At 39.1% G+C, this 26,303-nt stretch overlaps 1 protein-coding gene across 2 annotated transcripts in view; it reads left to right on the forward strand.

The window, feature by feature from the left end:
* The window catches only part of PIWIL2 (piwi like RNA-mediated gene silencing 2), a 71,175-nt gene that overhangs the window by 17,690 nt on the left and 27,182 nt on the right, over positions 1–26,303 (forward strand). For both annotated transcript variants that reach the window (XM_035023153.1, XM_035023155.1), the window contains exons 10-19: positions 1,393–1,581; positions 2,388–2,472; positions 3,166–3,255; positions 5,127–5,267; positions 8,491–8,604; positions 9,601–9,789; positions 12,184–12,285; positions 12,869–12,985; positions 13,566–13,654; positions 14,574–14,679. In XM_035023153.1, the coding sequence (XP_034879044.1) occupies positions 1,393–1,581; positions 2,388–2,472; positions 3,166–3,255; positions 5,127–5,267; positions 8,491–8,604; positions 9,601–9,789; positions 12,184–12,285; positions 12,869–12,985; positions 13,566–13,654; positions 14,574–14,679 (1,222 nt within the window). The remainder of the gene's footprint in view (positions 1–1,392; positions 1,582–2,387; positions 2,473–3,165; positions 3,256–5,126; positions 5,268–8,490; positions 8,605–9,600; positions 9,790–12,183; positions 12,286–12,868; positions 12,986–13,565; positions 13,655–14,573; positions 14,680–26,303) is intronic.

A 26,303-nucleotide genomic window follows, 5' to 3' on the forward strand; every position in this document is an offset into this window, starting at 1 on the left:
AAAAAAGTCCAAGCTCTGATCCTTGACTTAACAAGGACATTCACATCTGTCCCTGCTTACCTGCAGCCTGTACCTCTTCAACCTCCTTGCCCTCCCCATCCCCAGATCCCTGCTTATCCCCTGCATACTGCTGCCTCTGCCTGGAATGTCACTAATTCCTCTGCCCTGGCGTTTCTGCTTGGCAGATTGCTCCTTGAAGCATCATTCTGTAAACGTTCCTTGACTCTCTGGGCATATTCAGACATGCTTTCTGCAAGTTTCCTGTGTTGGCTTGTTCACAGCACTGTTTAGAGGTTACCGCGAGGGTACATTTATCTATGGTGAGTCTGTCATCTGCATCTTTAGCATCTTCACCAGCGCTGTCTAATGATAGGTATTTGTAATCCCTTCCATTAGCTAAAAAGGGCAAATATAGTTTAAAGAATGTTTTGTTGTCCCTCCGTAGACTCTCCTAATAATGATACAAGATAATTGTTTTGATGATTAAAGTACCTAATTCGAAGGCAAACTGTGAATGTTATTAATTTGTAGTTGCTGTTTTTAATTTCCCTTTTATTTTTTCCACAATTTTTAAAAAAGATTTTATTTATTTATGGGAGAGAGAGAGAGCAGGGGAGAGGCAGAGAGGGGGACAGGGAGAATCAGACTCCCTGTTGAGCGGGGACCCCGGCACGGGGCTCAATCCCAGGACCCTGGAATCATAACCTGAGCTGAAGACAGATGCTTAACCAACTGAGCCACTCAGGCGCCCCTCTTTTCACTATTTTTAGTGATTTTGGTTTTTTTGGTTTTTTTTTTTGGTAATGTCAAAAAGAAAAGAGATGAGAGTCCTAACTCTTTTTTTTTTTTTAAGATTTTATTTATTTATTTGAGAGAGAGAATGAGAGAGAGAGAGCATGAGAGGGGGGAGGGTCAGAGAGAGAAGCAGACTCCCTACTGAGGGCAGGGAGCCCAATGTGGGATTCGATCCTGAGACTCCAGATCATGACCTGATTCAAAGGCAGTCGCTTAACCTGCTGAGCCACCCAGGTGCCCCGAGAGTCCTAACTCTTAAAAGAGACAGTTGGAGCCTTCTGGTGCTGTATAGCTGTGATCATACCCCTGAAGTACTTTTTTTTTTAAAGATTTTATTTATTTGACAGAGAGATAGAGAGAGCACAAGTAGGCAGAGTGGCAGGCAGAGGGAGAGGGAGAAGCAGACTCCCCACTGAGCGGGGAGTCGAATGCAGGACTCGATCCCAGGACCCTGGGATCATGACCTGAGCGGAAGGCAGACGCTTAACGACTGAGCCACCCAGGCGCCCCCTGAAGTACTTATTTGCATCCCCCACCCTTTTCAGTGTGCTCTCTGTATACAGATATGATTCAGAAGTCTTTTGTCTCTTTCCAAAGGCATGCCATGTATCAGCAGAACAAAGAAAACTTCCAGGATGAGTGCACTAAGCTTCTGGTTGGCAATATTGTTATAACCCGATACAACAATCGTACCTATCGTATTGATGATGTGGATTGGAATAAGACACCAAAAGATAGCTTCACAATGTCTGATGGGAAGGAGATCACATTCTTGGAATACTACAGGTGGAAAGAAGAGACTGGGCTTGGGTCTTTGGGTGGCTGTGGGATATAGGCTACCATTCTGTAGTGGGAGATTGAGTTCCATAGTAGCATGCTTTTAAAATAATTGGATTGGTAACTCACCTAAGATTGAATGAGCTTGTTTGTGGGATTTGACCTGAATATGCTACCATTACAGTTTCATTTCTTTTAGTAATTTTGGAAGTTACTTTATAAATTAATACCAGGATTTTGAATTATATTTCTTTTGTTGGTTTAGGTAGAAGTCTGGCTGGAGGGGTGAAATTCAGGTCTTTAATCATTTGACTGTCATTTTGTCTTTCCAGTTGCCCAAGGCTTTCAACCTGATGGAGTTTTTTTTTTTTTTAAGATTTATTTATTTGAGGCTGGGGGGAGTGCACACGGGCAGGGGGAGGGGCAGAGAGAGAGGGAGAGCGAGAGAATCCCAAGCAGAGTCTGTGTGGAACCTGACATGGGTGGGGCTTGATTCCACACCCCAAGATCATGACTCAAGCCAAAACCAAGAATTGGATGCTTAACTGACTGAACCACTCAGGCACCCCCAACCTGATGCAGATTTAAGCATATTTTTCCCTGGACGTTAGACTCTTTCTCCTCCATTTAATTGCGGTGTTAACTTGAGGCTGCCTTTTCCAGTTATAAATATGCTATAATGAGTTTCTGGTGGATCCTTGACAAAGGTATTATGCAAATTATGTACCCCAGTACTGGTTAAGACACCCAGACTATGTTGCCATACAGTAGTGATGCTGCTTCTGAAATGTTTTCCTGCCTCTGCCCTGCTCTAGCAAAAACTATGGGATCACAATTAAGGAAGAGGACCAGCCACTGCTGATCCACAGGCCCAGTGAGAGACAGAATAACCAAGGGATGGTGAGTGGGGGGGTGTCAGATTTGCACTTCTAGCTTAAGCTCTTCATCCATGGTGCTGAGAGCCGTGGAGCAGGGTTACAGTGTGGTTGGGGAAGACTCTGTAGGGCTGTCTCATCTAGCCAGTGGTGTCACTTCATGCGGTAGGATTTGCTTTTGAAGTCCCCATAATGAGGAGCTAAGTATCCATATGAGCAAGTTAGGTTAAGGAATAAGGAGAATTTTCTGCTAAAGATTAAAACACTGGATCCATTAGGGAAGTTGTAGACATTTAACAGGGACTGGAACCAGGGAAAGTACCTTGACACTGACTGTTCTGTCTTAAGTGAGAAGGCTGAAGATCAACCAGCTAAGATAAGAGCTGGAGGCCCCAGCTGGATGGGATGTATCACCTTAGCTTGTCTGGAGGCCCAAGAGGGACAGTTTTGGGGGGGGGGGGTTCTAGTTTTTCCACTTTTTTTGACCATTTCAACATTTTTCTCTTTACCTAATACAGCAGGCTATAAGTATTATCACTAAGGGGAAAAGGGTAAAATACTTGCAGTGTTTCACTGCCCTCTTTTCTGGGGTTTTATGTTCCTTATTGTGCCAGTTATGTCCCTGCAGGCCCAGCCCTGGGCATGGCATGTCCTGTGAGGTCAGAGGAACAAGACCGTCTTTACTGCCTTATTTTTCCTCTCCATTCTCTCCTCAAAGCTGCTAAAAGGCGAAATCCTGCTGCTACCTGAGCTTTCGTTCATGACTGGAATCCCTGAGAAGATGAAGAAGGACTTCAGAGCCATGAAGGTGAGAAATGCCCGTGTTGATTGGAAGGCCTTTTTGAGAACAGCTTGAGCTAGATCTGGGCAGGCCTGTGTCATCACCTGGGCAGGTCTGTTCTTCCAGGCTCCAGTTCTCTCTGTAAAACATGCTCCATGTCCCTTCCCACACACTAAGATAGCTGACCGGAGCTCCTTTTTGAAGATTGTTGAAAACAAAACAGTGGAGTGACTGGATTATCAGGTAGAAGGAAAGAAGTAATTATGTCTTCACCCCCACCAATCAGATGACTGTAAACTGGTCATATGATCATAAGTGAGGTTCTTTGATAGCACTGCGTTTTTCTAGTGCTACAAGCCTTCCTACAAGCCTTCCGTTTATTTAAAGGGGTGGGGGAGATAATGTAGCAAAAAGTAATCAACAAGTCAGAGGCTGAGGTAAAAGGATAGAAGTTTATCTTGTGGGGTGTAGAGTGTCCAGGAGGTGTTGGGCTGAATCTCCATATGAAGTAGCTGAGAAGCACAGACGTGGGCAGCAGCATGAGTCTAGAGCCCAAGCACTTCACCTCCACTCTGTCTGCAGCGCCTGGGGCTTTCCACACCCCAGCTCCTGTGCTGCCTCACTCTCCCAGCGCTTGTCTGTTACCCTTGGACCCATGTCTGTCTCCGATGCCACAGACTATTTTCAATAACATCATAAAGAGCCCGAAGTGAAGCTTAGCATATCTTTAAGAGATTTCTTTCATGTCTACCTTCGTTCCTTCTCTGTTTAGCATGTAGGTCAAGGCTCCTTCCTTACAACACTCAGTCACCTAATGACTTTATGATCACAGAGCTATCTGTGCCGCCCCGCAGACTGGCAGTAATGACTGCCTCATAGGGAACAACAACTGGACAGTTCTTTGGTCCCAGAAGAGTAAAGAACTCACATATGTGATTCAGAATCTTTATGTGTACCTTTGGGTCTTCATTTAACAATAACATTTAGTGGGGCGCCTGGGTGGCTCAGTCATTGAGCGTCTGCCTTCGGCTCAGGTCATGGTCCCAGGGTCCTGGGATCGAGCCCCGCGTCGGGCTCCCTGCTCGGCGGGGAACCTGCTTCTCCCTCTCCCTCTCCCCCTGCTTGTGTTCCCTCTCTCGCTGTGTCTCTCTCTGTCAAATAAATGAATAAAATCTTTAAAAAAACCCAACATTTAGAAAACACGAATTATGGACCAAACACTGGACCAAAAACTTGTCTTATGATGACATTAAATACAGTAGTAGTATGACATGAAGTATAAAACTGGATCTGGTTTTCCGTTCTGTTATGTTTGGCTCTGCCTGGCACAGGACATTTTTCCCCCTATTTTTCCCAAATATTAAATAGGTGTAATCAAGCCCCTTTTGCTCCTGTTTCATAGAATTTCTAAGTAAGATTTTAATTATTCATTTGAGAGAGAGTGCACAAACTGGGGGGGCAGAGGAAGAGGGAGAAGGTGAAGCAAACTCCCCACTGAATAGGGAGCCCCGATGCAGGGCTGGATCCCAGGATCCTGGGATCACGACCTGAGCCGAAGGCAGATGCTTAACTGACTGAGTCACCCAGGCGTCCCTGAATTTCTTAGGAATTTTAAATTCAGAACATGGTTTTGAGAAAGAGGTAAGATTTAGCTGTCATGTGGGAGAAAGAAACAATAACATTTCAAATTCTTACTTTTATGATTAAAATTTTAACCGTATACTTCATTTACATTCCTGAGAGATGTTTATTAAAATTTTTGGAGTATTTAAAAATGTCTACAGATTTCAGTGGAAAGGAGGTTTTCTTTTGGAAAGGTTTTAGACATATTGGGGTTTAACTTCATATTGGAGAAACTAATACTCATAACTTATTATCTCCATTTTAAATCTATTTAGGATTTGACCCAGCAGATCAACCTGAGCCCCAAACAGCACCATAATGCTTTGGAATGCTTGCTCCAGAGAATTTCAAAGAATGAGACAGCCAGCAATGAATTGGCACGCTGGGGACTCTGTCTGCAGAAGGATGTACATAAGGTAAAGTGAATGTAGCCAAGTAGGAAACAGCATTGAACAGTGATTTTAAGAGCTTAGTGAAGTAGGTGATAGCTTCCTCTCTTATCTTTATTTTGGAGTTTTGCTCTATTATTACACTTTTTTGGGGGGGTCCTAGTCATAATATTTGAATTTTCTTCTCTTAATTTGTTAGTATCTCTTAGAGATTTTTCTTCTGTATTTCACAGAGATCTGAGCTGTTAATTTTCAGTCAAACAGATAGTAAAAGGAATATTGACTTAAATTTTATCTCATTTTTGGGGTGCCTGGGTCGCTCATTTGGTTAAGCGTCTGACTCTTGATTTTGGCTCAGGTCATGATCTCAGGGTTGTGAGATCATGCTGCATTGTTGGGCTCTGCGCTCAGCAGGAATTCTGCTTGACATTCTCTTTCTCCCTCTCCCCACCCCCCTAAAAAAAATAAGTCTTTATAAAAAAAATGACCTCATTTTCAGTTTTCTAATCTAGATAATTCTTAAGGTTCTATATGTCCTTTTTTTTTCCAAGTTTTTTTTTTCTTTCCCAGTAATTAACTTGTGATTCTTGAATATACTATTGTCATTCTTTCAGTAGGCATAGAGAGTTTTGGATTTACACCATCTGATTCTTATGGCCCTTTCTGCCTGCATCTTGCCTGCGTCTGCTATGTTGTATTTTGTGCGGCATGATCCATACATAGGGCAGAGGCAGTGTGAGATAGTGTGCAGTCCTTGCCCTTCTCTATCCATTTATTTGGCTTTGAATCTCAGTTTTACCACTTGCCATCGTAGTTACTTTGAGCAAATTGCCTAGTATCTCTTAGTATTTTTATCTGTAAAATGAGGATAATGATTGACTTATAAGAATTTAAATGGTAACATCTTCAGCATAATATGTGACACATAGCAAGTGCTAAATAAACATTAGCTATTATTACTTTTCACCTTTCTTTTGAGGTTATACCAAAATAATTAATTCTACCTTTTCTCTAGTTCTCTTGTACTCTGAATTGACTCCTTGTTAAAAAAAATTTTTTTAAATAAAAGTAATGGATAGTCAATAAGGAAAATGTCGAAACCTCACAAAAAGTAAAGAAAGAGGTAAAAACATCAGTAATTTCATCATCCAAAGATGATATCTCAGTGATTTATTTTATTTTTTTTTTAAGATTTTATTTGTCAGAGAAAGAAAGGACAAGCAGGGGGAGTGGCAGGCAGAGGGAGAGGGAGAAGCAGGCTCCCTGCTGAGCAAGGAGCCTGATGTGGGACTTGATCCCAGGACTCTGGGATCATGACCTGAGCTGAAGGCAGACGCTTAACCCACTGAGCCACCCAGGCATCCCTCAGTGTTTTATTTTAGATATGTACAAAAGATACTTCAGTGTATATCCTTCCTCCACATTTTTCTGTGAAAATAAATCTTTTTTTTTTTCACAAAGCTGTAATTATATTGTATATGGTTTTACATTTTCTTTTTCATTTAATATTATATTTTGAACATGTTTTCGTGTTATTAAATATTAATTTGAAAATGTAGAAAATATAAGCCAAAGAAGAAAAAAGTTCATCTTTCTATTTGAGAATAACCACTGTTAACATTTTTGTACATACCCTTCAGTGGATTTTTGTGTGTGTGTACATGTGCATGCTTGCGTGCTTATGCATACTCACACACGGCATGTGTTCATATAGTTTCTTTTCTTCCCCTCAGTATATTTAGAATGTTTTTCCATGTCATTTAATATTTTTCTAAACATTTTAATTGCTGCTAGATAGTTTATTAACAATTTTCTATTCTTTTACATTCAAATTGAATTTAATATTTCTAAATTAGAAATAGTTATTCAGGGGTGCCTGGGTGGCTCAGTCATTAAGCATCTGCCTTTGGCTCAGGTCATGATCCTGCATCGGGCTCCCTGCTCAGTGGGGAGCCTGTTTATCCCTTTGCATGCTGCTCCCCCTGTGCGTGCGCTTGCTGTCTCACTCGCTCTCTCTTTCTGCCAAATAAATAAATAAAATCTTAAAAAAGAAATAGTTACTCAGTAAACAGCCTTGTAACTAAGTCTTTGTAATGTTGTTTATTTTCATAGATTTATGGAAGTGGAATTATTAGGTCAGGGGACATTTATGTTTTTAGTACGTATTACATATTGCCAATTGCCTTCTAGAAAAGTTCAAAAGTTTTTTACTTTCACATCATGAGTTTGATTCCTTACTCTTGCTATTGTTATTTATGTTAATAAACTCATTAATTTTTTTTTGGTTATAGATAAAGTAAGTATTTTTCTAAAGATTGATTTTTTGAGAGAGCAAGAGCGAGAGAGAAAGAGAGCGCACATGAGAGTGCCTGTGCAAGAGCATGGGGAGAGGACGAAGGGAGAGGGAGAGAATCTCAAGCAGACCACCCGCTGAGCACAGAACCTGACATAGGGCTCCATCTCACAACCCCAAGATCATGACCTGAGCCAAAATCAAGAGTTGGGGACTTAACCGACTGAGCCACCCAGGAGCCCCCAGTATTTGTTATTTTTAAATAAGCAAATGGTAGAGATCATAGTAAAAAATACGCATCCCCAGAGATAATCACCACTAAGTATAGACTCATCCAGTTTTTATTATGCGTACATTACAATTTTTTTTTAAAACAAGATCATATTCATTAGAGAGTAGTTTTAATGATTGCAGAATAGTCCATCATGTTGTTATATCATCAGCTTAATTATCTTCTTATTTTTGGATATTTAGATTTGATTGACTTATTCCTAACTTTAATTTGTTCTTTTATTATATTTATATCTTTCCTTCCTGTTTTTCTTTTTAAAGTGTAGTAGTTTATGTTCAGCCTTATTAAGAAATTTTACTTTTAATTTTCTTTCAATTTGTCCCTTAAAATATTTTTAAAAATTATTTTCCTATTTATCTTGAAATTATAGTTCTTTTACATGCATTCTCTACTTCTGAAGAGGCAATGCTTTCTAATCCCTTTCTTGGGAGACCATGTTAGAAGCTTCAATAATTGAAGAGCCATGTCTATAAAAATTTTACCTGTATTTGTCCAGAGTTTTTTTGGCCTAGACTCACTCACTGCTAGCAGTTTCATTTTTGTGCCGTTCTTGGAAGTTATTACAGGGACAGGTTTACACAGTGGAGTTGACCAGGCCTGAGAGAGAACAGTATCAGTAGTGTTTGCAGATGGCTCATGTCATGGGTGCTTTGTTTTGTATTTAGATTGAAGGACGTGTTCTGCCAATGGAAAGAATTAACTTAAGAAATACTTCATTTATCACATCTCAGGAACTAAACTGGATTAAGGAAGTAACCAGAGACCTTTCCATCTTGACTGTAAGTGACTTTTGAGGTGGTGAAGAGAGGACCTGTATTCCTATAAGTATGGAAATTAAGAAGCAGGAATGATTCAGTGTCTTCTTTTTGAGGGAGAGTACCAACTGAATTCCCATCCTGAATTATCTATTAAACTGGGGTCCTCCAAATAGAGCAAATTGATGAGTTGTTAGAGATAAGCACTTTGGTTGGCCATAAACTTAGGAAAAGGAAATAGATTGCTATGGTAATTCATATAGTGCCAGCCTCTTAGCCACTCTCCCTTTTATCTTCCCCCACTTTTCCCTGGGGGTTCCTGAAAGATGTTCTTATCCATGAAAGAAGTATAATTAAAACAGCCCCCACCAAAGGAACTAAAGGACAAAATGGTATATAATTATTTTTAAATGTTTTTGGCTAACCTGGTCTTTTTGGCCATGCATAAAGTACTCACATCTGTTTCTAAAACTTTTTATTGAAGTATGTTTAAAGAAAAAGTATACTTACAATTTTAAGTTTGATGAATTTTCAAAGGTTCAAAAATCTATGTAATCCACACCAAGGGTTAAGAAAGAGAACTTTATCAGTGCCCCAGCCATCCCTCCAGTTCCTCGTTACTACCTACCTCTCCCTTACAAACTATAAGAGTAGTCACTATCCTGACTTTTAACAGCACAGATTCATTTCAGTTGGTTTTTGTACTTGATGTATACATGAAACCATATGGTATATATTCTTTTATGTCTGGCTTAATTTCTTCAGCCTTGCATTGGTGGGTTTCATCCATATTGTTAGATATGGTTGTAGGTCTTTCATTCTCATTGCTGCATAGTATTCCACTGTGAAAGTATCCCCCAATTTACTTACCACGTATATCTGTTAGTTACAGGAATTAGATCAGAAAGGACTCAAGCAGAGTTATAAGCAATTTGTTCTCTAGAGTAATAACCTCCTGGGTGTGACTTCAGAGTGTCTAAGTTGTGGGAAGTGCTAAAAATAGCTTGTGGTTATTCCTAGATCCCCATGCATTTCTGGGCACTGTTTTACCCAAAGAGAGCAATGGATCAGGCCCGAGAACTGGTTAACATGTTGGAGAAGATAGCTGGCCCCATTGGTATGCGTATGAGCCCACCAGCCTGGGTTGAACTAAAGGATGATCGAATAGAAACCTATGTCAGAACCATTCAATCCATGCTAGGAGTTGAGGTAATAAATTAATTTGAGTATATTTATAGGATGCCTGTTTTAAAATACTTGAATACTTGATCTTAAATTATCTTGGTCATCAGTCTGCTGTTTATGATGCCCAGAAACTTGTGTGTGACTCATGTACACATGAAATACTGAACTAAGTGTAAGTAATCTTTATGCTCTTTGGTTAATTCTGCTTCTCTCATTATGTGTTGGCAGCCTCACTCTTATGTTCTTTTTTCACATAATTGACAGAATAGCTGACTTAACTTTAGTTCCTTATCTATATAGAACATGTTGTGCTCCTAAAGCAACTTTTTGGGCCCGGTGCCATTTTGCACAGTTCTGTACTGAGCTGTCACAGTCTGGTCTGGCTTAAGATTTGAATTGCTCTGGCGATGAACTTGGCACCTGGCCCATCGGCTCGGTCCTGACAGCCAGTCAGGACCATTGGAGGTGAGCAGGTCATAGCACTCGTAACTCAGTAGTACAGGCCTGCAGTTCTTATCTGTTCGTACACAAAACAGGAAGAAGCTTAAGGAGGGAACAAAAGCAGAGGAAAAGTTTTTGGAAGTAACTAGTCTTTGACTTGAAGAGTCCTTTCTTGTGAGAGCAGTACTAGAATGAGATTATCTTGGGATCTCTCTGATCCCCGACTCTGGGTTATCACCCACAACAGCACCCTTGTGTTCTTTCTTTGTAATTTCTTCCTGGTTTCCCAGGCTTGTAGTCTGCGGTGGCCTCCCCCTAGGCCTGATCATGGATAATTCTGCTCTGCTTTCAAAAGAATAACCCAGTGTAGTACATCAGCTCCTGCATCTCACCACTTGCCACATTCTCTTTAGGAGGGTGTACTGCTATTAGTTCTCATGCAGCGTGGATATGAGGTTCATTCATCATGTTTACCAAACTTAACTCATATTGGTCTTGTCTCTGTCATCTTTGGGGCATGCTGTTTTATTATTTGTTAGGGGTCAAACTCAGAATATCTGCAGGAGCCAGATGAATAACACAAACAAGTGAAGTGGGCTAGGAGGGGGCTATAGTGAACTAAAGAGAGTAAACCCTATAACTGCAGATAGAAGCACAGCATTATCAAATTAATTTTTAATTTATTTATTTCTTAGTAGAAGCAAAAGATCTGGATTTGTGTGTATGTTCCCCTCCTTATGTTTAAATGTTAATTAAAAAAGGCGGGTACCTGGCTGGCTCAGTCTCTTGATCTCAGGGTCATGAGTTCAGGCCCCATGTTGGGCATGGAGCCTACTTAAAAATAATAATAATAATAATAAAAATTAAAAAGTGTTAATAAAAACAACAACAACACATGTAAGTTACTATAGGGACTAAAAAGCTACATGTGTTTGATAGGTCCAGCCCATAGGCTCCCAATGTGCAGCCTGTGTTCTCCATGACTTTGGAAGTTCTTTGATGTGATAACTAGAATGTGTGTTCTCAGCTCTTCTTTTTTTTTTTTTTTTTTTTTTTAAGACTTTATTTATTTGTCAGAGAGAGAGAGAAGAGCGCATGCAAGCACAAGCAGGGGGAGTGGCAGGCAGAGGGAGAAGCAGGCTCCCCACTGAGCAGGGAGCTAGATGTGGGACTTGATCCCAGGACCCTAAGATCATGACCTGAGCCAAAGCAGACGCTTAACCGACTGAGCCACCCAGGCGTCCCTCGGAGAGATCTTAATCTAACACTAATCTTGATTTGGAATAATATACTATTGATTTACCATTAATATCTGTTTCTGGCATAAAGAATTGGCACCTTCATTTCAGTTGAGTGCTACTTTTCTTTATTCAGACTTTGAAAGACCCTATGTTTCCAATGTTGGAACTCTTAATTAAACAGTGAGGGGTCAAGGATGCTTATATGAGATACTCTGCAGGCAATATCATTCTATCTCCTAACCAGAGAGTTAGGAAGAGCCACTTACGGATTTGACAATAGCTTCATTTATTTGTGTTTGGCTCTGAATGCTTTCTTGTGGTATCGTATTCCATGTTTCCTCAGTTTTGTGGTATGAATGTAATAAGGTACTTAGTTTACTGAAGAGAGTGGTAAAAAGCATTATAAGGAATTGAAAGCAGCAACTAAGTAACCCTTGCAAATTTTCAAGCCTGCCTTTTCCAGGCATCTTAAGTCTCCTAAGAAAGATGTCAGGTAGTCAGGACCAGCTCTAGATAATTTACAGTATCATATTCCGTATCTGTGCAAAGAAGCCCTGAACCCAACAAAGGTTCAAAGACCTATTTGGTGTTGGAATGCCTACCCTCTTTGTTTCAATCCCCCTCTGCCTTAAGGGTCCCATGACTTTGCAGGCTTTTAGACTGCCCCCAACTGGAGCCCCATCAGGGTCCCCTGAGAGTTCCAAAGCCTGATTTATATGTACTTTATCTCCTCAAGGGGAAGATACAGATGGTTGTTTGCATCATCGTGGGCACACGTGACGATCTCTATGGGGCCATTAAAAAGCTGTGCTGTGTGCAAGCTCCTGTGCCCTCACAGGTGAGTGGGAGCTGGGCAGGAAGCACAGATGGAAACTATAGCCTCCCTTGAGGCTTTGAAAAGAGGTATACAGGTGTTCAAAAAGACTGCGGTAACTATTAGAAGCCGGCACGTGTAATCTTTCTGGTGGAACAGTCCCCTTATTAGAGTAACCTGGTTAAAAGCAGATGCTCTTTGTAAATGCTGCCTTCATGTTCTCAAATGACTTTCTTTTGCTGGTTCAGTGGGTGAGCTGCTGGGTGTTTTCACATGACTGGGTTCTGAGAGGATAGGCTTCACTCTGAAAGGGAAAGCTGTTTTTCCTAAGTAGGTTTAAAAAAAAAAAATTCTCTATGAGATTCCTTTGAAAGTTTTTGTTTTTTGGTGGTTTGTTTTGTTTTGTTTTGATTTGTGTGTGTGGGGGGGGGTATGTATGTGTGTGTGCATGCCTGCCTAGAAATCCTAGAATTAGAACTAGTCAGGCAAAGTATATTATCTGCTAACTGGGGTTTCTTAATAAACAAATGTAGTGTTTACTTCAGGCTTGTTTACATCGTCTGACAGGCTGATAAGTGTCCTCTTTCCCCATGCCCCTTTGTTATAGGTCATCAATGTCCGAACCATTGGTCAGCCGACCAGGCTTCGGAGTGTGGCCCAGAAAATTTTACTTCAGATTAATTGTAAATTGGGTGGTGAGCTCTGGGGAGTGGATATTCCTCTGGTGAGTGATGCTGAGATGTGTCTTCATTCAATTTAGCTCTCCAGAGACTCCTACCTAGTTGTTTTCCTGGTTTTCCTCATAGAGTTATCTTTATTGTCCATGCTTAGTGGTCTAAATGGTTCATAGCGTGATTTTGTATAGCCCAAGTGCTAAGAATGGTTTTTATAACTTTAAATAGTTGAAACCAATCAAAATAAGACTAGTATTTCCTGACACATGAAAATTATATGAAATTCCATTTTCCATGTCTTTAAATGAAGTTTTATTGGAATACAGCCATACTTCTTTACAGACTAGCTATGGCTGTTCTTGTGCTATAATTGAATAGTTCCTGCAGATACTGCGTGGCTCATAGAGCCCAACGTTATTTACTGTTTAGTCCTTTACAGAAGTGTGCTGGTCCTGTTCTAGATCTCAGACTTGTTCATAGTGTTTAAAAAAATGTCAAGTTGATGTCAGTCTTTCTCTTCCTTTCCCAGAACTTATTTTCATATGTTGCTTTTGGGGTGCAGATAACAAAAAGATGGGGTGATGGATTGCTTGTTGTTTTGGGTTTTTTGTTTTTTGTTTTCTAACCCAGAAACAATTAATGGTGATTGGGATGGATGTTTACCATGATCCTAGCCGAGGCATGCGCTCTGTGGTTGGCTTCGTTGCGAGCATCAATCTGTAAGTACTACTCATAGTGCCGTTTTGTTTGGTTATCTCATTTTGATGCCTAATCTTACTGTAAATCCAGCAAATACTTTTTTAATATTTTGTATTATGGTAAAAGTGTACTTTACAAAAGTATACTAAACTTTTTCCTCCTTTATCTTCCTATTATTCAGTCTATTTACCAGACTTGTCAGATCTATAAATTTGTTCCCCTGGCTGTGGTGTAATCTTCTTCAGAATGGGGGCTGTGTCTTAAGTAGTTTTTCCCCCTCCAGGAATGAGGGATTTTTTTGTTTGTTCTGATTGTAAAAACAAGGCATGCTCATGCAGATACCTGCAGAAATTTAGAAAGTGAAACTTCCTCATGGGCAGTCTTTTATTAACTACCACCAAAGGTTTGATTTTAGATCAGACTTTTAGATTCTCATTTATGCACATAGTAACACGTATATAGGTGGTGTATATATGTAAACAAAATGGCATATTACTATGTATACTATTCCTTAGTTTGTTTTATGTACTTAAATTGTATATTGCTGATATTTTTTCATATCCATACAAATAAATCTCAACCAATTCTTCTCAACTGCTGCATGGAATTTATTGTATGATAGAGCACTATTTAGCTTTCTGTTGGATATCTAGGTGGTTAAATTTTTTCAGTTGGAAGCAGTTTTGTAGCAAATACCACAATTATGCCTTTATTTTTACATTCTATGTGTGGCGCATATATATGTCTTTCTCCATATATATGTATATCTTTCCCCATATCGCCATGTGTTTTTACCTGTAAGATAAATGCATTTACTAGGTACTTGTTGTATTGGTGCATAGAGGAGCCTGTGTGTAATGACATTCAGACCGTGGGCCTTCCTCTGTGAGTGTGTCTTCATCTTTCTGTCTTTTCTCTCTCTTACTCCCTCCTCCCCAGCACTCTCACAAAATGGTATTCACGAGTGGTATTCCAGATGCCTCATCAGGAGATTGTGGATAGCCTGAAGCTGTGCCTGGTGGGCTCCTTAAAAAAGTTTTATGAGGTGAGGAGAACAGAAATTTTATTTTATTTATTTTTTTTGAAGATTTTATTTATTTATTAGAGAGAGCGTGCAAGCACAAGCAAGGGGAGTGATAGGCAGAGGGAGAGGGAGAAGCAGGTCCCTCGCTGAGCAGGACCCTGGGATCATGACCTGAGCCAAAGGCAGATGTTTACCGACTGAGCCACACAGGCACCCCAGAACAGAAATTTTAAAGTTTCAGGGTGTTTAAGGACTGCCTATCTGACCACTTTAGGAGGAACTCTGATTTAGTGGGAGGGGTCCCAAATTGAAGGTGTCTCCTAAACAGATCGAAAAGTTAGTCATTGCTGAACAGGCAGCTCAGAGGGACTGCTTTCAGGCTTCTACTTGTACAAGAGATAAATACTTTGATTTTGTTTGTTAAGTAATGATTATTCCCAGGTTGTCAGCCTGATACCTGTAGACATAATCTTCATGCCCTTATCAGGGAAGTGGGGGTAAATTTCAGCAATTAAAGAAGCTTATGAATTTACTCAGCTTTTTATGGCTATTATTAAGCACTTTTCATTTTGGTTCAAGACAAAGACCTCCCTGTAAATCACCCCTAGAACTCCCAGGAATGCTAACCATGGAGAACTGCTGTCATTAAACTGATACTGGGTCTGGCACAATGAGCAAGCAAAGTATTGGGTTTTACCTTGGCCAGTACATCAAAGAAAGTGCTGATAAGTGGCTTTCATTTCTCAGGGTTAGAGTTAGCCCTTCACATAGAGATTAACAGCAAAAAATTTAATAATTTCATATGATTACAGTTAGTCACTAGAACTCCACCTTATTTCTTTTTAGATTAATGTTTCCTACACTGTCCTTCAATTAGTTTAATATTCTTTCAGTATTTGAGGTCATGTAAAAAAAAAAAAGTTGAATTTTGTCTAAGGAGACCTATATATATGCTCTTTTGTCACCAAGTCCTACCACACCTTCCTTTTTCTTGTTGATGCTATTTTTTCCCTTCAAGCTCTTCTGTAGGCCCTACCTTTTCAAAGATTGCTTCTTTGAAGCCTTTTCCGTTTTCCCCCCACTGCTCCATTCCCTTAGACTTATTTATGTTCCTTCCTCTCCCAAGGCCCCTTGTTTATTTATTAATTTTTTCCAAGGCCCCTTGTTTATATTCTGTGTAGTGGCTATTACATTTTGCCTTGTATTAGTTAGTTGTATACTTATTTATCTTTCTATGGGTTGTGAATTACTTGAGCACTGCTTGGTTCTTGATGGCCGTGTAACAAATTTACCCTAAAACTTTGTGACATGCAGTGAGCATTTATGATTCTGAAGTCAAGGAGTCAAGAAGTTGAGCAGGGTGCAGTGGGCTCTGGTGCCTCTTCATGTGGTCTTTCCGCATGAGCTAGTTTGGGCTTCCTCACAGCATGGTGGCACACGGTTCAAGGTGTGAGCATTCCAAGAAACTAGAGCCAGGTGGAAATCATGTTGCCTTTATACCATAGTCTTGAAAGTCATGCAGTATCACTTTCACTGCATTCCATTTGTACAGTAGTCTCATTATGAATATGCCTAATATTTGGAGGAGCCAGTGTGGGGATGGGATAGATTTAAATAATGGATCTGCTCTATAAAGCCGTTACATACATTTTCATATGTTTGTATTAATTTAATTATATTTCCCCCCTCAATTTGCCACTGTTTGTTCCTTACAATAAATTTGTGCAGAACTCTTGAGTGTAGAATTTAGCTGGTGGTTAACTAATCCAGTTCTTTCTCAGGCCATTCATTCTTCCATCAGTATTATATCCTGAAGAAGCATTAACCCAATTTCCCAGTATATTTGACTGTCAACATCAGTATTATTAGAAGACTTGTTAAAGTAATATAACTGATTTTTAACCAACGAGGTTAGTGTCCCATCACATTGCAGTATGGTGGTAAATATAATCTGAAATGTGAGTCAAAGGATACTGAGGCATTACTAGAGTTCAACTCAGTTATGAGTAATTACTCCAGTTCATTGTCATATTACATGACCAAAATATCTCCCAGAGCTTTGCCACTTACGTTTGCAGGCTTTCATTTGACATTGTCAGGTTCTAAAAGCAAGAATAGTCTCAGCAACATGGCTCTACTTTTTCAGGCATGGGGTACACTTAAGCTACAGGCAATGATATTATCTCTTGTTCTAAGCCTGTTTTGAGATACCGATGAATGTAATACTGGATTTCCCTCATTGCATAACCATTGATTCATTCCTTTATCCTCAGCTACCATTCTTCCTTCCCTCCATTCATACCCTAACTTTTCTACCTTTGGAAGGAATGTTAGGTTTGGCTCCTATGCTGGTGTAGGTTGCTGATAGCAATGCTGGTCTGGCAGGTGCTTCCACCTTAGTCCACTCCCATTCATATAGGGAAGGGCTACACAGGTACAGAATTAGTGAGCTCTCTTGCCCACTAGGCGGTTTAGCTGCATTTCCTGTGAACCTCAATTTTGCTAGAGGGGTGAACGCACGATCTATCCCATCAGGCCGTTAGGAATTTCATCATAAAGGTTTAAAAATACAGTTACAGTTTTTTGCTTAGAGATTGTTATAGATTGAATTATATACCCCCCCACACACACACACACAAAAAGGTATTGACATCCTAACCCTCAGTACTAGTGAATGTGACTATATTTGGAAATAGGGCCTTTGCAGATGATGGAGTTAAGATGAGGTCATGAGAGTGTGCCCTAATCCAGCATGACTGTGTCCTTATGAAAGGAGGAGATTTGAACACAGAGGCAGATACACTTAGAGGAAAGACGATGTGAAGACACAAGGAGATCACCAGCTACAAGCCAAGGAACACCTGAGGCCACCAGAGGCTAGGAGGGAGTCATGGAACAGATTATCCCTCATACCCTCAGGAGGAACCAACCCTGCCAACACCCTGATCTCAGACTTCTAGCCTCCAGCCCTGTGAAACAATACATATCTGCTGTTGAAGCCACTCAGTTAGTGGTTCTTTGTTATGGCAGCCCTAGTGAATGGATACACAGTTCATCCCAGCTCTGGCACCTGCAGTTGCAGCTCTGGTCTGAGATCCAGTAGGAAAAAAGAGTGTTGAGGTCACATGGGAAAAACAAAAAAACGTATTGTTATACCAGCATCTTTCTCCACCCCCTCTTCTCTGGATCCCCCACAGAAGGGTCTGAGAGACATCCTCTGGGCCCTGCTCATGTTGACTGTCAGTACATATTCATGAAAGCATGCAAGTCAATCCTTCACGCCTTTATTCCCTCCATTTTAGACAAAAAAGTGTTTCAATTTTCCATTCTATTCTCTGTCAAACTGTTACTTTGAGGATGAAAATGTGTTCCTTGGGCGCCTGGGTGGCTCAGTTGGTTAAGCGACTGCCTTCGGCTCAGGTCATGATCCTGGAGTCCCTGGATCGAGTCCCACATCAGGCTCCCTGCTTGGCGGGGAGTCTGCTTCTCCCTCTGACCCTCCCAACCCTCCCCCCTCTCATGTGCTCTCTCTCTTAGTCTCTCTCTCTCAAATAAATAAATAAAATCTTTAAAAAAAAAAAAAAAAGAAAGAAAATGTGTTCCTTGGTCACAAGGAAATGTGAGTTGTCCAAATTGGTGCAGTATCTTCTGTTTTAGACCTTTTTTTTTTAGTATTTTGAGCATTTATGTATACCAGCAGGTATGCATAGCCCAGTCCACAATAGATGTCTCTTTATGTCAGGAACTATTTCTTGCCTCCTGGAGCTACCAGGGTCAGTCTAACTTGCCACCTATGTGCAGGGCTTTCCCCTCAGGGAATCTACCCCAGAACCATCTGCATTCTCTGTATCTCCTCTTGTCAGAACAATTCTTGTAGGCATTTTGCACTTCAGAGGGTGCAAGAGAAATGTCTAGATTCAACCCATTGCTGCAGCCTCCAATGTCCATTCATTTCATGGACCCAGGTGTCACCTCAAGCAAGCACACCAAAATATCTGCTTGCTAGTTCCAACCTCTTTTTGATTCTGGAAGGAGATAATTATTCCCCATTCACCCTTCACTCTACTTACTGGTAATGTCTACTCTGCTTTTCTGTCTCTGGATTTACTGATTTGGGATGCATTATATAGAAGTAATCATTTTTGTGACCTTTTGTGTCTGGCTTCTTTTGTTGAGCATGTTTTTAGGGTTCATGCAAGTTGTAGCATATATCACTACTTTGTTCTTTTTTATGGATGAGTAATATTCCATTGTGTGTTTATCCATCCATTATTGATAGACATTTGCACTTGTTCCTACCTTTTAACTATTGTGAATGCTGCTGTAAATATGCCTGTGTATTCATTTGAGTACCCATTTGCATTTCTTTTGGGTATATACCTAGGAGAAATTGATGGGCCATAAGGTAATTCTCTGTTTAACTTTTTGAGGAACTAGCAAACTTTTCCACAGTGGCTACACCATTTTCATTCCTACCAGCAATGTACAGAGGTTCCAATTTCCCCAATCCTTGCCAACGCTTTGTTTTCCATTTTTAATTATAGCCACTGTGAAGTGGTATTTCATTGTTGTTTTAACTTGCATTTCCTTAATAACCAACAACGTTGAACATCTTTTCATGTGCTTATTGTCCATATTTTCTTTGAAGAAGTCCTTTCAGATCTTTTCCCCTTTTTTTAACTGAGTTATGTGTCTTTTTGTTGTTGAATTGTAAAGTTTTTCTTACATATTTTGGATACAGAATGCTTGTCTGATAAATGATTTGCAAATATTTTGTCCCATTCTGTAGAATGTCTTCACTTTTTTGATAATGTTAATTTGATGCATAAAAATTTAAAATTTTTATGAAGTCTGGCTATCGTTTTCCTTTTGTCCATATATGTTTGTTATTCTTAATGTCAGTACAAGACTGTTTTGATTACTGTTTCTTTTTAGTTTTGAAATCTGAAAGTGTGAGTCTTCCAGGTTTGTTTTCTTTTTCGAGTATTATTTTAGCTGTTCAGGGCCCCTTAGAATTTCATATGAAATTTCCATTTCTAAAAGAAAAAAGCCATTGGAATTTTGATAAGGATTGCACTGAATTTGTAGATTGCTTTGCAGGTGTTGCCATCTTAATAATATTTAGTCGTGTAATGTATAGACAGGATATTTTTTCTATTTATTTAGGTCTTCTTTAATTGCTTTCAGCAACATTTTATAGTTTCCATGTACAAATATTTTACCTCCCTGATTAAATTTATTCCTAGGAATTTTATTGTTTTAGATACTATTGTAAATGTAATTCTCTTAATTTCATTTTTTAATTGTCCATTGCTGGTGTACAGAAACATAGCTGGTTTTTATGTATTAATCTTTAACCTTAACCACTTTTTTGAATTTATTAGGTTTAGGGCTTTTTCTTTTTTCAAAAATTCTTGGAATTTTCTATTTATGGAATCAGGTCATCTCCAAATAGAGATAGTTATAATTCTTTCTTTCCAATTTGGATACAAAGATTTTATTTATTTATTTATTTATTTATTTATTTATTTATTTATTTATTAGAGAGAGAGAGAGACCACCTACGTGAGCAGGGGGAGGGACAGAGGGGGGAGAGGGAGCAAAAGGGGGAGAATCCCAAGCAGACTCCAAGCCGAGCACAGAGCTCAGTGCAGGGCTCCATTCCACGACCCTGAGATCATGACCTGAGCCAAAACCAAGAGTCACATGCTTAACTAACTGAGCCACTCAGGCGCCCCTCCAATCTGGATGTCTTTTATTTCTTTTTCTCGCACAGTTGCTCTGGTTGGAATTTCCAGTACAGCGTTGATAGCAATGGTGAAAACAGGCATCCTATTTTATTCCTGATGTTTGTAGGGGAATAATTTCAAGTTTTTCACTATTGAGTATGGTAGCTCTCAGTTTTCCATAAGCTTGCTTTCTCATGTAAAGGAAGTTTTCTTCTATTCCTAATTTAATGAGCATTTTTCTTTCTTTTTTTTTTTTTTCTGACAGGTAATGAGCATTTTTATGTTGAAAGGTGTTGGATTTTATCAAATGTATTTTCTGCATATTAATTTATAAAAATCTTATTCACAGTAATACCAAATTAATTTCAGTAATGTACAAAAACTTTGTCCTCATATAGTTATATTCTCTTCCTCTTTTTGTATGCTAATTCCATATTAGGGTTCTCTAGAGAAATAGAATCAGGAGTGTTTGGTGTGTGTACACGCAGAGAGAGATTTATTTAAGGAATTGGCTCACATAATTTATGGAGCCTGGCAAGTCCAAAATCTTCAGAGTGGGCCAGCAGGCTGAAGACCCAGAAAATAGCTGATGTTGCAGATCAAATTTGAGTTTATCCTACTTTGTATTCCTTAGGCTTCTTGGATGTTCAGTTGAATTTTTCACCAGGTTTGGTAATTTGGGGTCCACTATTTCTTCAGATAGTCTTTTTGACCCTTTCTCTCTCACCTGTCAGTACTACTGAGATACTGAGACTCCAATTATTTGTGTTTGGTATGTTTGATGGCATCTTACTGTCTCAGAGGCTCCATTCATTTTTCTCCTTTTTTCTTCCTCTTTCTCATACTGGATAATCTCAGTGGGCCTATCTCCTAGTTCATGGATTATTTCTTCTGCCTGATCTGATCTGCTGTTGAGCCCATCTAGTGGAATTTGTTGTTTCAGTTATTATACTTTCTAACTCCAAAATTTCTCTTTGGTTCTTGCTTATAACTTGTCTCTTTATTGATGGTCTTTTTGGTGAGACATTTCCTATACTTAAGGTCTTTAGATAGGGTTTTCTTTACTTCTTTGAACAGTATTTAAAATATTGGCTTAAAGTCCTTCTCCAGTAAAGTCATCAACTGGGTTTATCCCAGGCAGTTTCTACTGACTACTTTTTTTTTTCATGTGAATGGGCCATATTTTACTCTCTCTTGATGTGTCTCATAATTTTTTGTTGAAAATGAGACATTTTTAATATGATGTGGCAGCTCTGCAAATTAAATCTCCACTCCCAAGAATTGTTGTTGTTGTTCTTTGATGACTTTTCTGGCCTGATTCTATAATCTCTGTAATCTAGATTATGTGTAGCATTGAAAATTTCCCCTTGGTTAGCTTAGTGATCAGTTAATGACTGAACAAATACTTCTTTAAATGTCTTGAACGTGTTCTGCCTCCTCCAGTGACTGCTACATTATTTTCACAATTACCATAGTAGTGGAGGCTACAAATGTGACAGCTACTGCAGAGAAAGGGGGATGTGAGTAGAGCAAGTTAAAACACTGTGAAGCTTGTGAGATTCAGCTGGTTTTATTGAGTAAATGCTCCTCAGATTGTTGCAAACCTCTGGTTAGTATCCACAATTCCAGAAAGTTTGATTTTGACCATTTTTGCTTTTATGGAGGAGCAGATTTTTCAAGGTCCTTTCTTTCCCATTCAGTTTCCTGAGGAGTACTTTTGACAGTCTTGCAGTTTTCCAGGTGGACAGTGATTAGAGTCTAGAACTCACTAAGTTTATTTATTTTTTCTTAAGATTTTATTTATTTGACAGAGAGAGACACAGCGAGAGAGGGAACACAAGCAGGGGGAGTGGGAGAGGGAGAAGCAAGCTTCCCGCTGAGCAGGGAGCCTGATGCAGGGCTCGATTCCAGGACCCTAGGATCATGACCTGAGCCGAAGGCAGACACTTAACGACTGAGCCACCCAGGCGCCCCTAGGACTCACTAAGTTTAGATGACACTAGGAAACCTCCAACATTTTGGTTTGGTGCCCTAAAGAGCTACATTGTAGGAATAAGGGTGAGTCAGTGGTATATAAACCCTTAGAGCAAACTACGGTTCATCTTTGAATTATTCTATTCCTGAAACCAGATACAATGACCCAGAATGCTAGTGTTCCCAAGTTTCTCATAGTGCTAATACCCCAGACTCCTGGAAGAAACATACTTAAATCTTCTCTGTATTAAAACATCATTCCAGGCTTAACCTCATTTCTATTAACACTATTTATAAATGCTATGTTTGGCATATAATTTTTAGAAAGGAATATATGTGTAATATATACATACATGTACATGTCTACACATATGTGTGTATGGGTAGGTATAATTACATACATACACATATGCATATACATATATACAAGGACATACATATATGCATATACATATATATATACGTGTATATATAAAATCTACTTGCGTTTAATTGAAGACTTAATGAAGAAAAAAGAATAAGAAAGCCAAGATACAAAAGGACAGAAACCCTAGGGGCATATGCTAATTCTGAAAGCAGCAGCTAAAATGTTGAAAAGCTTTAGCACATTTGTCTCTAAGGATCAAAAACAGGAGGCCAGGGCCCCTAAATCAGTGGTGGTCCTGAGTATACTTTCCCATTCTTTGGGTTGTGAATCTAAAAGGCTGCAGACTAGGAGTAAAGAAGAACTATAGGTAGACTGACTCTGAATCATGTCAGTCCCTGAATATGAATTTAGGTGAACTTGACTGCTAGTTTCACTACCCACTTGCCAGAGCAAATACAAATCCTCTGAAGAAAGGTAACATTATCTTAGGCATCAAAATGTTTCCACAATGCCTACCAATAAAATAATAACTAATAACACAAGGAGAGAAAATGAAGTGACTAAAAACAAACAAATAAAAAACAGATAATTGATTCTGATCCACATAGGATTCAGATATTTGAGTAATCAGACACTTTTTAAAATTGCTACACTTGGGGCACCTAGGTGGCGTAGTCACTTAAGCATCAGACTCTTGATTTCAGCTCAGGTCATGATCTCATGGTTGTGAGATCAAGCCCTGTATCAGGCTCTGTGCTGGGCATGGAGCCTGGTTAAGATTCTCTCTCTCCCTCTGCCCACATCTCTCTCTACCCCCCTCTAAAAAAAAAAAAAAAAAAAATAGCTACACTTAATGTGTTTAAAAAGATAAAAGACAACATTAAGAATTTTAGCAAAGGGCGCCTGGGTGGCTCAGTTGGTTAAGCAACTGCCTTCAGCTCAGGTCATGGTCCTGGAGTCCCGGGATTGAGTCCCGCATCGGGCTCCCTGCTCAGCAGGGAGTCTGCTTCTCCCTCTGACCCTCCTCTCTCTCGTGCTCTCTCTCATTCTCTCTCTCGCAAATAAATAAAATCTTAAAAAAAAAAAAAAAGGAATTTTAGCAAAGGTTTGGGAGCTATGAGGAAAAAGTTGGAATTTCTTGAACTGAAATTTATGCTAACCAAAATTAAATACTCAGTGGATGGGTTATTAGTTTGCTAGGACTGCCATAACAACATACCATAGACCGGGTGGCTTAAACAGCAAAGATCTATTTCTTCACAGTTCTGGAGGACGGGAAGTCCAAGATTACAGTGTTGGCAGGGCTGGATTCTCCTGAGGTCTTTCTTCTTGTCTTGTAGATGACTGTCTTTTCTCTGTCACATAGTCTTCATCCTGTGTGTTATCTGTGTCCTAATAACCTCTTCTTAAAAAGACACAGTCATATTTAATTAGACCCTACCCTGGTGACCTCATTTCAACTTGATAACCTCTTTTTAAAAGCTCTGTCTCCAAATAACAGTCCCATTCTGGGATACTAGGGGTTAGGACTTCAACATACAAATTTTGGGGAAACACAACTCTATGCATAAAAATGGGTAACAATAGCTTAGACTTAGTTGAGGAAGGAAAAAGTCAACTGAAAGAGATAAAAAACTGAAGCATTGAGATACAAAGACATGGGAGATAGGGTTAAAATACAATATATGCATAATTGGCCCAGAAGGAATTTAAAGAGGGTATAGAACAGAAGAAATATCTGAAAAGACAATGGTAAAGAATAATCCAAAAGTGATTGAAAAACAACAAAGCACAGATAATCTGAAAAGTCCCAAGTAGGATGTATAAAAAGATAAGTACACTTAGGTGTACATTATAATAAAACTGTTGAACACACACACAAACCTTAAGATCAGTCAAAAGAAAATAAAAGAAATGTTACCTTAAAGGAGCAACAAATGGACTAATAGCTAACTTCTCCGAAGAAAAAGTGTAAGCACAGGTAATAAAATGATAGCTACGAAGTGCTTAAAGGGTCATCTGGCTCGCTCAGTCAGTGGAGAATGGGACTCTTAATCTCGGGGTTGTGAGTTTGAGCCCCATATTGGGTGCAGAGATTACTTAAAAAAATAAAATCTTTAAAAGAAAAAGAAGAACTGCCAATGTAGAATCTAGTATCCATGAAATATAACTTATAATAAGGTGAAATAAAGATACTCTATGACAAACAAAAAGTTGACAGACTTTGTCACTGGCAAACTTGCATTGAAGGAAGATACTAAATGGCATTCATCACCTGAAGGCAAATTATCCTAAAGAGAAACATAGAAGTGGTTTCAGGAATAAAAGTGGCAAATACGGGATAAATTTGAATGAATACATACCATCTTCAATAATATAATTCCTGAAAAGATATATATTCATGTGTGTGTATAAATTTCAAATTAATGACAATAGTACATATATTAGGAAGAAATAAATGAAATTCTGATGCTGTTCCTTGAATTGTTGAGTAAAAGATGAAAGTAATAATATGTATTACACTTTGATTTGCTAAAGATCTCTGTTGGTGTCATTTCTAGATTAGACACTAAATAATAAAAGTATGTAACTATCAAGAGAAAATAAGACAATAAAATTTTTTAAAAAGAAAGAAAAAAAACAATGTGGAACAGCTGAGACAAAATAGCATGCAATACTTAAATCTTGAAAATGTTACACCATGTGAAAGAAGCCTGTCACGGAAGACCACAGATCCTATAAAAAAATGTATAGGAGAGGGAAATCTAGAGAGACAGAAGGTAGACCAATGTTTGCTTAGGGCTGAGGTGGGGAGAGGATGGAAAGTTGGTATCTGTGAATACACTAAATGTGTTGTACATATTTATGAATATACTCAAAATCATTGAATTTTACACTTTAAGTTGGTGAATTATATGGTATATGAATTATATCTCAATAAAAAGATGTTTTAAAATTTAAGAACCATACAGAAATTCTGGAGTTGTAAAATATATTAAATCAAAATTTCACTGGAGGAGGTTAATATCAGATTTGACTAGGCAGAAGAAATAACCAGCAATCTTGAAGATAGGTCAATTGAGATTATCCAGTGTGAGGAAAAGGAAGAAAAAGGAATGAAGAAAATGAATAGAGACTCAAGAGATCTGTGGCACACCATTAATCATATCAATATAAACATAATGTGATTCTCAGAAGGGGAGTAAAGAGAGAAAATGGAGAAGAAAGAACATTGGAAGGAACAATAGCCGCAAATTCTCAAATTTGATGAAAATCAGTAGCAAAGAAGCCAAATGAATACTAAGTAGTAAAAACTCAAAGATATCCACACCTAGACACGTCACAGTAAAAGTACTGAAAGACAAAGAGAGCATCTTGAAAGCACCAAGAGAAAGCAGCTTACTATGTTCAAGCCATCTTCAGTAAGATTAAGACCTGATCTCTCATCAGAAATCATGGAGGCCAGAAGGCAGTGGGAGGACATATTCAAAATAATGAAAGAAAAAGGTTGAATAAGAATTCAGTATCCAGAAAAACTGTTTAAAAATGAGTGACATCGGGCGCCTGGGTGGCTC

The sequence above is a fragment of the Mirounga leonina genome, unplaced genomic scaffold, assembly GCF_011800145.1.
Source record: "Mirounga leonina isolate KUSES-001 unplaced genomic scaffold, KU_Mleo_1.0 Mir_176, whole genome shotgun sequence".
Lineage (NCBI taxonomy): Eukaryota > Metazoa > Chordata > Mammalia > Carnivora > Phocidae > Mirounga > Mirounga leonina.